The sequence below is a fragment of the Hyla sarda genome, chromosome 4, assembly GCF_029499605.1.
Source record: "Hyla sarda isolate aHylSar1 chromosome 4, aHylSar1.hap1, whole genome shotgun sequence".
NCBI classification, from domain to species: Eukaryota; Metazoa; Chordata; class Amphibia; order Anura; family Hylidae; genus Hyla; species Hyla sarda.
In genome coordinates this window covers 329,951,179-329,963,907 of record NC_079192.1, presented here as the reverse complement: position 1 = coordinate 329,963,907, position 12,729 = coordinate 329,951,179, and the positions used below count along the sequence as shown (strand labels likewise).

At 43.2% G+C, this 12,729-nt stretch overlaps 1 protein-coding gene across 1 annotated transcript in view; it reads right to left on the bottom strand.

Moving 5' to 3' along the window:
• Positions 1 to 3,874, bottom strand: part of LOC130369614 (organic cation/carnitine transporter 2-like) — a 57,922-nt gene extending 54,048 nt beyond the window's left edge. Inside the window, exon 1 of the mRNA XM_056575052.1 lies at positions 2,608 to 3,874. Coding sequence (XP_056431027.1) covers positions 2,608 to 3,000 — 393 coding nt within the window. The 5' untranslated portion in view covers positions 3,001 to 3,874. The remainder of the gene's footprint in view (positions 1 to 2,607) is intronic.
• Between the last annotated feature and the right edge of the window lie 8,855 nt (positions 3,875 to 12,729).

Below are 12,729 nucleotides of genomic sequence, written 5' to 3'. Positions count from 1 at the left end.
ACGTGCCGGACTAACAGGAAGTAAGAAGAATACAGCCCGGGGACCGTACACCTGTACCGGAGCTCCGGGGGCTCGTTGGCAGGTAAGAGAAAGTGCGTTTTATTTTATTTTGCAGCCTGGATAGGATAAAATGAGAAAAGTGCGCACCGGATACTCCTTTAATAGCCAGCCGCGGCGATTGCCGCATGCTGGCTATTAGCGGCGGCCCCCGGCTACTGAAATCAGCCGGGGGTCGCATAGTACGGAGTGGGCACGAGTCGGAGCCCGCTCCATACACCCAGAGCGACGCCGTGTCAGATCCGGCCTGCCCGGCTCCACAAATGTGGAACTTTTATCTCCTGATGCCCAGGACATGCTGTTCCAGGCGTCCGCAGATAAAAATTCCACATCCCTAAAAGAATCGATTCAAAAATATTTTAAATCGATTCTGTATCGGCAAATGAAAAAATCGCGATTATCGCGAGAATCGATTTTTTCTTACATCCCTAGTGGCCGGAGTACAGTGCAGTGATGCGAGCGCAGGAGAAAGCCGCTCTCCATCTCTGCTATAGACAGGACGATCACAGTGGGTGTCAGTGTCCAGTGGCTGTGATTGGCCTGATGGTTCCAGCCAATCACAGCTCTCTGCAGGAAATATGAATAGGTGTATATATACGTCAGTGCAGGGGACCATAGAGGAGAGGGCGGCCGCATCTATACATTACACAGTAGGATCGCAACGGGCGATCTGTCAATTAGTACATGTACTACTACTCCCATCATGGAACAGTGTGTGTTCCATGCTGGGAGTAGTAGTACCACCTAAAAACAATTAAAAAACCAAGAGAAAAAAAGTGAAACACACACACACACACTACATTTTTATTATTGTCGGCTACATTTTTAGTGCCCTGCCCGCCCACATAAATTGATCCCTGTTAAAAAATTAATTAAAATTTTGTAATAAGAAAGATAAATTTCTTTAGATACAATTTTTTCCTTCACTACTGTATCTTTTTTATTTAATTTTTTTAATGGTACCCTACGAAATTTTATTTAAAAAGGTATCCATCACTTTTTTGGATCGCTAAAGTCCAAAAAAGAATAAAAAGCGCCTGAAAAAACCCCAAAGTTAAAACCCACATGGCGTTTTTTTTGGAGTTTTTTCACTCCCATAAGCTTCTATGGTAGAAAAAAGCCACGATTTTGACAAAAAATAAATAAATTAAATAAAAATCGCCAGTGGTTCAACATGCTGCGATTTTGGAAAACCGCCAAGGAGCTGAAAAACGCCAAAAAAGGACTGAAAAAATGCCAAAAGGATTTAAAAAAAAACACACCAGTTGAAAAACGCCAAGTGGAATAAAAATGTTGAGATTTCTCATTGATTTACAGCTAACATCTGGCCGCAGCGTTTTTTGACCAAAAAACGCCATGCGGCAGAATTGGCATTTTTCTTGGTGTTTAAAAATAAAAATAAATAACACAAGTAGAAACTTAGCTTCTGGCTACTACATTCACAATGCTGGCTACCTCCGGCAGGGTGAAGCCTGTTATTTTAGGATCAAGAATAGCGGGAGGAGAAAAAAAAAATAGTGGTTGCACCGTCTTTTTCTCCCGCTATTCTCTCTGAAAATAGCGGCGCCCGATGGACCCCCTTGACTATAATGGGGTCCATCAGGACCCGTTATTGGCCGTTATGACCCGACAAAATGATGGCCGTCAAACTCCAATAAATAAAATAAAATGATAGTCTGACGGCCGTAATTGACGGGGGGCAGAACGAATGTGAAAAGGGCCTTAACAATCTTACTCTGAGAAGTGACGTGGTAGATTGTAAGTAGAGATGAGCGAACTTACAGTAAATTCGATTCGTCACGAACTTCTCGGCTCGGCAGTTAATGACTTTTCCTGCGTAAATTAGTTCAGCTTTCAGGTGCTCCGGAGGGCTGGAAAAGGTGGATACAGTCCTAGGAAAGAGAGTCTCCTAGGACTGTATCCACCTTTTCCAGCCCATCGGAGCACCTGAAAGCTGAACTAATTTATGCAGGAAAAGGCATCAACTGCCGAGCCGAGAAGTTTGTGACGAATCGAATTTACTGTAAGTTCGCTCATCTCTAATTGTAAGCTCTTGGGAGCAGTGCCTTGACATTCTTTCAAGTGTTTATTATTTGGGACACTTAAAATGGAGCAGTGAAACAAAGATCGCTCAGAGCTGATCAGTGGGGTTCTCAGCAGTGACACTCCAACCAAGTGTTTCCCAACCAGGGTGCCTCCAGCTGTTGCAAAACTACAACTCCCAGCATGCCCGGACAGCCGAAGGCTGTCCGGGCATGCTGGGAGTTGTAGTTTTGCAACAGCTGGAGGCACCCTGGTTGGGAAACAGTTCTCCAATCAAAAACCTTTGACATGTCAAATGATCTTTTAAGTGACATTGCCCATTCAAATAGTGTGTACTATTGTGATGTCTGCTATTTGTCTTTATGTGTCCCCCTGAGTATTGTTCTTATGATGTCACTAGATATTGTTCTTATGATGTCACTAGATGTAAAGAAGAATCGTCTATTCACTGACAGCACACACAGGTGGTGCACATTCCTACGGAGCAGCCTGATGGACGGTACTGACCTGGGTGACCACGGTGGAGTGGTAGAGGTCCCGGTCATAGTGCCAGCCGTCCAGGCACTTCTCCTTCTGGATGTCGCTGACATTGACGTGCACCCCAGGGAGGAGCCCCCGGGCAGAGTAGTTGGTCAGGGAGTCCAGTCGGTACCGCCAGCACTTGCTCTCCACCCGCTGCCCGTCCCTCTCCTCCCACGGGATGCTGACATTTCTCCAAGCCTGGCTCAGGTTGGCACTGTCGGGCACCAGGCAGCGGTGCTCGGGGATAGCCACCAGGAAGACGGCGGAGAGGCCGGTGAAGCCATTGGGGATGATGCTGGCACTGAGGAGGAAGAAGACGGAGAGCTGGAAGGGTCCCCAGTCCCCCAGAAATGAGGTGGCCTCATCATAGTCGCGCATGGTCGGCGCTGCCGGGGGAGGCGGGCGCCCGGGCGGAAGAGGAGGAGGAGGAGTCCGGTGCGGGGATGAGGAGACGACGGGCAATGCGGTCACCCTGCACCGACACACATTAATACACCCGCCGGGCGGAGCGGGCTGGGCACGGTGACTCCCAGATGGTGACCCTGACCAGTCCCAGAGCTGGCATCCCCCAGCCTGCCCTCCACAGTCCGCCCTCCACTCACAGCAGAGGGCACCGCTTATGGTCACCTGTCACCTTATTTACTACAGGCCGCCATTCACACTGAGCGTTACCCTAGGAACCGGGACAATCTGTAGAGCGCTGCATGTGGCCGCCCAGCCTGTGCCCTGTATGCCAACCTCACACACTGTACTGTACGGCCAGGGCTGGTGTACTGGCTGTAATGTTCACGAGAGAGATGTACAGGTGCCACATATTCCATAACGGTGTGTGCCAGCCTCGGGTACTACACAGCAATGGTGCCAGCCTGCCCCATAACAAGGTTTACCAGCCTCAAACTCCATGGCATTGTGCCAGCCACAGATACTTCATAACAGTGCAAGGGGCAGGTACTGCATAGCAATGTGCCAGCCACACACACTTTATTAACCCCTTAAGGACCAAGCCCATTTTCACCTTAAGGACCAGGCCAATTTTATTTTTGCGTTTTCGTTTTTTCCTCCTCGCCTTCTAAAATCCATAACTCCTTTATATTTCCATCTACAGACCCATATAAGGGCTTGTTTTTAACGTGACCAATTTTACTTTGTAATGAAACCTCTCAATTTAGCATAAAATGTACGGCAAACCCCCCAAAAAATTTTTAGGGAGGAAATTTAAATGAAAACCACAATTTTGCACATTTTGGAGGGTTTCGTTTTCACACTATCCACTTTACGGTAAAAATGACATCTGTTGTTTATTCTGTGGGTCAATATGATTAAAATGATACCCATGACTAGATACTTTTAGATTTTTGTACCGCTTAAAAAAAAATCTAAAACTTTTTGTACAAAATCAGTAATCAAAAATCGCCCTATTTTGACCACCTATAACTTTTTCCTTTTTCCATATATAGGGCGGTATTTTTTTTTTTTATAAAACACTTTTTATGTCCCCATAGGGGACTATCTATAGCAATCCTTTGATTGTTAATACTATTCAGTGCTATATATAGGGCACAGTACTGATCAATATTATCGGTGATCTTCTGCTCTGGTCTGCTCAATCTCAGACCAGAGCAGAAGATCCTAGGAGACGGCCAGAGCCAGATGAGGGGACCTCCGGCCGCCATGCTGGATGATCGGATCCCCGCGGCAGCGCTGCGGGGATCCGATCATCCATTCAAAGTACCGCACTACCGCAGATGCCGTGATCTGTATTGATCACGGCATCTGAGGGGTTAATGGCGGACATCCGCGCGATCACAGATGTCGGCCATTACCGGCGGATCCTGCTGTGTATGACGCGAGCACCGTTCCGATGCTTGCGGTCATACACAGGACGTAAATGTACGTCTTGGTGCGGGAAGTCCCGCCAAACCAGGACGTACATTTACGTCCATGGTCGTTAAGGGTTTAAAGGACATATCCAGTGCTGAAAAACGTATCCCCTATCCTAAGGATAGGGGATTGGTTTCAAATAGCGGGGTCCGACTGCAGTGACACCCCACGATCTCTCGTACGGGCCCCGGCTCTCTGGCCCGATAGCGTGTCAACCACCACACGAAGTGGCAGCCGACACACTCCCTCAATACAGCGCTATGGCAGAGCCGGAGATTACCGAAGGCAGCACTTCGGCTCTGCCATAGAGTTGTATTGAGAGGGCGTGTCAGCCGCCGCTCTGGGTGGTAGTCAACACGCCCCCCCCTCCAACTGCGGGCTGCCAGGGCCCCGTACGGAAGATTGGTCGGACCCCCACTATCTGAAAGCATTTTCATTTTTTCCTCCTCGCCTTCTAAAATCCATATTTATATTTCCATCCGTTTTTTGCCCGACCATTGGTACTTTGTAATGAAACCTATAATTTTACCATAAAATGTATAATGAACCCCCCAAATTGTTTTTTTTGGTGAGGAAATTTTTATGAAAACCACAATTTTGCAAGTTTTGGGGGGTTTTGTTTTCACACTGTACACTTTACAGTAAAAATGACATGTTTTCTTTATTCTGTGGGTCAATACGATTAAAATCATACCCATCTTTACATACTTTCCCATATTGTTCTGCTTTTAAAAAATATCAAACTTTTTTTTTCCAAAATCAGTATGTTTAAAATCGCCCTATTTTGACCGCCTATAACTTTTTTCTTTTTCCGTATACAGAGCGGTATGAGGGATAATTTTTTTGCGCCGTGATCTGTACTTTTTTTTTATCAATGCCACATTTGCATATATGAAACTTATCACTTGTTAGTAATTTTTTGGAAATGTGACAAAAATTTTTGGACTTTTTTTTACATTTTTTTACGTTTACGCCATTTACCATACGGGATAATTAACATTATATTTTGATAGTTCGGACATTTACACAATACCAAATATGTTGTTGAACATGGCAACCAATCAGATTGCTTGTTTAATCTTTCAGAGGCCTTTTTAAAAATGAAAAAAGTCCTATAACCCATGCCACTCTTTGGGAGCAGAATATACTCCATAACTGTGTACCATCCTCAGATACCCCATAACATTGTGCCAGCCACACATACATCATACCAACTACAGATGCAGTTATATATATCTGTGGTAGCCATGGGGATGTTAGGAGAAATACCTTATCACATCATGACGCCAGGGCACAGTTATCGTATACGCAGTCCAAGGTTGGAGACAGCTTCTGAGCCAGACACGGGAAGTCAATAAACACACCGATGTCAGGTTATGGATTTACTGAGCTGGGTGCAGATGGTATTACACATACCGCAGGTTCTGGGTGAGAGACTGCAGCGTAACCCCATGGGTGCCCTGTTGCCTTGCTGGGACTTGTGGTGCTTTCATCAAACAGATTAATAGCGACTTTTAAGACTGGGAGAGTCTCCATCGATGATGGAGAGCGCCGACGATGCAGAGGATCCCGAAGAGAACGCGCCAGAGCCCTGAGGACAGGTAGGAGACCATCACCGGGGCACCGTAAACGGCTATCCGGTGGCAGCTGAAGCAGTCTGCGCTGCCGGATAGCCGTTTATGCGATGGCCCCGACATACAAAAGCATCGTATGTTGATGCTGCCTTCAACATGCGATGGCCTCTGAGAGGCCATCGCATGTTGAAATTATCGTATGTCAGGGCCATCGTAGGTTGGGGGGGGGTCACTGTAATTTATAAAATATATTATTTTGCAATAGAATATGCAATAAAACAAAATGTAAATAGAGGATCAACTAGCACTGCTATAATATCCCTGGGGTTAGGCAATCCCCAACTCTTCAGTGCAGCACAGTCACTTATAGTAAGCCTCAAGGTGGTGCTCAGCACAATAATGAAGTCTTCAAATGCAGCAAACAACATAGAAAGAAAGCAGCGGCAGCTCACCAATTAAAGCAGGGCTTCTTTATTTTCAGGGGGTTGACATACAGGTGTAAGTTTCACAAAAACAGAGCGACGTTTGTTTCACACAGGATTGTGCTTCTTCTGGCTCTCAACACTATGTCAGCACTACTTTGGTTATATACAGGTAACAATTATGATGTATGCCGAGCCGGAGGCGCCGCATGATGACGTTCGCCCCCACCTACCTTCTGTCCGGCATGTCATCACTCAAAGTTGTGCGGAATCCCCGTCTCCCAAGAACCCGGGGACGCCGGCGCCCACGCCGCAACAGGAGTTACCTGTCCAGCGCCACCGGCTCGGCATACGTCATAATTGTTACCTGTATATAACCAAAGTAGTGCTGACATAGTGTTGAGAGCCAGAAGAAGCACAATCCTGTGTGAAACGAACATCGCTTGGTTTTTGTGAAACTTACACCTGTATGTCAACCCGCTGAAAATAAAGAAGCCCTGCTTTAATTGGTGAGCTGCCGCTGCTTTCTTTCTACGTTGTTTGCTATATTTAATAAAACAAAAAGTCTCTGGTGGGTCCAACACCTTGTGCTGCCAAACTGCCTGAAGCAGTCCGAAGCCACAGGACAGCTATTGGTGCTGGGACACCACATACTGCCTTCCTAAAGTGACCCCTAGGTTTTGACACATGCCCACAAAAAGATACCACAGCCATAAGCTTACCTGCGCTGCTGGCAGTGGCAGCAAATTCATTAATTAATGGGAGTACATCCTGATCCCATGAATACATAGAGGAAGATTTATCAAAACCTGTGCAGAAGAAAAGTTGCCCATAGCAACCAATCAGCTCGCTTCTTTCACTTTTAACAAGGCCTCTGCAAAATGAAAGAAGCAATCTGATTGGTTGCTGTGGGCAACTGGGCATCTTTTCCTTTGCACAGGTTTTGATAAATCTCCCCCCATAGTGCATTGTGCCACCTTTGGCTGTCACCATTCTACCCATTCACTCAAGGGCACAATGACAATGATTGGACCAATCATTTGTTGGCAGCAATGACTAATGTGTGGAACTTATAAACAAAATGGAGAGGCTCCTGTCTATCTGACAATCACCGAGGACCCGAGCAACCCAACATACACCTATACCCACGGTGTATAAAAAATAGGATCAATATGGAAGAAATAATAAATGGGGCTCAAGGGTCAAAGATATCTAGTTTAATTAATAAGTATTTATTAATATAAATGTAAAAAAGAAACCAAATAGGGATGTACAGGGCCCTTGTACCTCCCTAATTAATTACATAAAAATATAATAATCCCAATATAAAAAACTAATAACAACTATAAAATTGATATGCAATTTGAGCCTGTAATATCAGTATAAAGATATAAAGATCTCCTGATCTTGAGGAACAGCACAATATAAATGTTCATTCAAAAAACACTTGTTGCCGGAGATCTTCAATATAAAAAATATAGTAAAATGTATCCGCTTGTGAGTAATCAATTGATGCGGTAGTGCTGTATCCGTCCAAATCTTGGCAACTAATTACACCAACTCAGTGATACAATGTGGCACTTTGTGAACAGTGGACAGTCATTCAAAATCACTCTTTAAGCATTTCTGCATATGACATACATCAAAGAAGCCAGTTGGTAGTACATTGCATATAATGCTCACCACTCCGAAATGTCACGGATCTCCCTTTAGTATGGTTCTGGGGGCCGGCTGTCAAGCGTCGTATGGCCGGTGCCTTGCCTCTATCAGGGATCGTGCTGCTGGAGTCTCGGCCAACTCCTAAGATCGCAGCACTCGGTGGTGGGCACCGTTTGGGGGACTGCAGCGCTGTCAAGCGGAGTCCCTTGATCTGGTCAACTTGAAATGATGGTGGTCTATAGACCTCAAGTCCTTATTGCAGATGGTCCAATTGGCTTCTCACTGGTAATTTTTATATTCGATAAGCAGAGTGAATAACCCGGCGGCGTTCCTCGTGCAAAGTTCGCGCGCTCGGGAGATGGTTCACTGTGATGAATGCCTTGGATCTGGCGAATGATTGCTTATTCTCTCAGAAGAGTATTCTTTAATAACAGGCTCAATATCGCAATGTCTGAATTGCTGTTTTTTTTTTTTTTTTTTTTTTTTTTTTTCTAGTTTAATTAATAAGTATTTATTAATATAAATGTAAAAAAGAAACCAAATAGGGATGTACAGGGCCCTTGTACCTCCCTAATTAATTACATAAAAATATAATAATCCCAATATAAAAAACTAATAACAACTATAAAATTGATATGCAATTTGAGCCTGTAATATCAGTATAAAGATATAAAGATCTCCTGATCTTGAGGAACAGCACAATATAAATGTTCATTCAAAAAACACTTGTTGCCGGAGATCTTCAATATAAAAAATATAGTAAAATGTATCCGCTTGTGAGTAATCAATTGATGCGGTAGTGCTGTATCCGTCCAAATCTTGGCAACTAATTACACCAACTCAGTGATACAATGTGGCACTTTGTGAACAGTGGACAGTCATTCAAAATCACTCTTTAAGCATTTCTGCATATGACATACATCAAAGAAGCCAGTTGGTAGTACATTGCATATAATGCTCACCACTCCGAAATGTCACGGATCTCCCTTTAGTATGGTTCTGGGGGCCGGCTGTCAAGCGTCGTATGGCCGGTGCCTTGCCTCTATCAGGGATCGTGCTGCTGGAGTCTCGGCCAACTCCTAAGATCGCAGCACTCGGTGGTGGGCACCGTTTGGGGGACTGCAGCGCTGTCAAGCGGAGTCCCTTGATCTGGTCAACTTGAAATGATGGTGGTCTATAGACCTCAAGTCCTTATTGCAGATGGTCCAATTGGCTTCTCACTGGTAATTTTTATATTCGATAAGCAGAGTGAATAACCCGGCGGCGTTCCTCGTGCAAAGTTCGCGCGCTCGGGAGATGGTTCACTGTGATGAATGCCTTGGATCTGGCGAATGATTGCTTATTCTCTCAGAAGAGTATTCTTTAATAACAGGCTCAATATCGCAATGTCTGAATTGCTGGACGCGTTTCAAAACCTTCCTCGGTTTTTTCTTCAGCAGCGGAACGTGTGAATTACAACAAACTAATGGTTTATATATCATTAAATCACGCCCCTTCCTAATGACCTAACTGATGACCTCACATCCTGAACAAAAAATCTATTAATTACCATTGTGGGCACTATCCAAATATAAAAAGAAAAAGTAAATAGATAAACACTATTTAAGCTCATCTGTGAACATATCAACATTTTTATACAAACTATATAACATCAGAATTTATATATACTACATATATAATTAAAAGACATACAGGAAAAAAAGGAGAAAAGCTGTTAATACTATTCAATACCAGTAAGATACTGGAACTGACACTGAAATAACATAATATCTAATTGTGGAAAGGGAATAATATATATAAACGAATATGTATAAAAAATATATATAAAATGCAAATAAAAATCAAATATAATAAAAAATAATGATAATATGTAAAACATATATATATATCCATATATATACACGGAAAAATATTAAAAAATAATAAAAATAAAAATAAACATAAAATAAAATGATACATGTATCATTTTATTTTATGTTTATTTTTATTTTTATTATTTTTTAATATTTTTCCGTGTATATATATGGATATATATATATGTTTTACATATTATCATTATTTTTTATTATATTTGATTTTTATTTGCATTTTATATATATTTTTTATACATATTCGTTTATATATATTATTCCCTTTCCACAATTAGATATTATGTTATTTCAGTGTCAGTTCCAGTATCTTACTGGTATTGAATAGTATTAACAGCTTTTCTCCTTTTTTTCCTGTATGTCTTTTAATTATATATGTAGTATATATAAATTCTGATGTTATATAGTTTGTATAAAAATGTTGATATGTTCACAGATGAGCTTAAATAGTGTTTATCTATTTACTTTTTCTTTTTATATTTGGATAGTGCCCACAATGGTAATTAATAGATTTTTTGTTCAGGATGTGAGGTCATCAGTTAGGTCATTAGGAAGGGGCGTGATTTAATGATATATAAACCATTAGTTTGTTGTAATTCACACGTTCCGCTGCTGAAGAAAAAACCGAGGAAGGTTTTGAAACGCGTCCAGCAATTCAGACATTGCGATATTGAGCCTGTTATTAAAGAATACTCTTCTGAGAGAATAAGCAATCATTCGCCAGATCCAAGGCATTCATCACAGTGAACCATCTCCCGAGCGCGCGAACTTTGCACGAGGAACGCCGCCGGGTTATTCACTCTGCTTATCGAATATAAAAATTACCAGTGAGAAGCCAATTGGACCATCTGCAATAAGGACTTGAGGTCTATAGACCACCATCATTTCAAGTTGACCAGATCAAGGGACTCCGCTTGACAGCGCTGCAGTCCCCCAAACGGTGCCCACCACCGAGTGCTGCGATCTTAGGAGTTGGCCGAGACTCCAGCAGCACGATCCCTGATAGAGGCAAGGCACCGGCCATACGACGCTTGACAGCCGGCCCCCAGAACCATACTAAAGGGAGATCCGTGACATTTCGGAGTGGTGAGCATTATATGCAATGTACTACCAACTGGCTTCTTTGATGTATGTCATATGCAGAAATGCTTAAAGAGTGATTTTGAATGACTGTCCACTGTTCACAAAGTGCCACATTGTATCACTCAGTTGGTGTAATTAGTTGCCAAGATTTGGACGGATACAGCACTACCGCATCAATTGATTACTCACAAGCGGATACATTTTACTATATTTTTTATATTGAAGATCTCCGGCAACAAGTGTTTTTTGAATGAACATTTATATTGTGCTGTTCCTCAAGATCAGGAGATCTTTATATCTTTATACTGATATTACAGGCTCAAATTGCATATCAATTTTATAGTTGTTATTAGTTTTTTATATTGGGATTATTATATTTTTATGTAATTAATTAGGGAGGTACAAGGGCCCTGTACATCCCTATTTGGTTTCTTTTTTACATTTATATTAATAAATACTTATTAATTAAACTAGATATCTTTGACCCTTGAGCCCCATTTATTATTTCTTCCATAATGTGTGGAACTATTGGCACAGTGCTAAACACTCAGTGGTAGTGCTAGCGCCTCAGTCCTTACTGCTGAGCTCATACGGAGCAATGTATACAATGCTTTAGAATCTACATGGGGGTTATTACTATTAGTGGATTGTATTTTCCTCATGTATCCAGGGAAACCAGACCATATCTTAAAGGGGTAGTCCAGTGGTGAAAAACGTATCCCCTATCCTAAGGATAGGGGATAAGTTTGAGATCGCGGGGGGTCCGACCGCTGGGGCCCCCCGCGATCTCTCTGTACGGGGCCCGGCTCTCCGCCGAGATAGCGGGTGTCGACCCCCGCACGAGGCGGCGGCCGACACGCCCCCTCAATACATCTCAATGGTAGAGCCTGAGATTGCCGAAGGCAGCGCTTAGGCTCTGCCATAGAGTTGTATTGAGGGGGCGTGTCGGCCGCTGCTTCGTGCGGAGGTTGACACGCCCCCTTCCCGCGGGCTGTCGGGGCTCCGTACAGGAGATCGCAGGGGCCCCAGGGGTCGGACCCCCCGCGATCTGCAACTTGGACCACTGGACTACTCCTTTAAAGGGGTAGTCCGGGGAACTATAGTTATCAGTCACTTATCACCTATCAAAAGGAAACCAGAGCTAATTTCTTCCAAAAACCGTGCCACCCCTGTTCTCAGGTTGTGTGTGGTATTGCAGCTCTGTTTCATTAAAGTGAATGGAGACAAGTTTTAATAACACACAACCTAAGTATAGGGGTGATGCTGTTTTCGAAAAATATTAGCTCTGAATTTATATTCCTGGACACCCCTTTAAGAAAAATGTCCCGAGCTTGGCAATTATAGGAAGCCCCATAGAGAATAAATGGAGCACTGGAACTCCAATAATTCGGAGGACATTTCAACTCTGTTCATGGGATATAGCTGTGCTGACTTTTTCAATATCTTAACTGATTGTTGTAGATTGGGGGAGATTTATCAAAACCTGTGCAAAGGAAAAGTTGCCCAGTTGCCCATAGCAACCAATCAGATTGCTTCTTTCATTTTTCACATGCCTTTTCAAAAATGAAAGAAGCTTTCTGATTGGTTGCTGTGGGCAACTCAGCAACTTTTCCTCTGGAG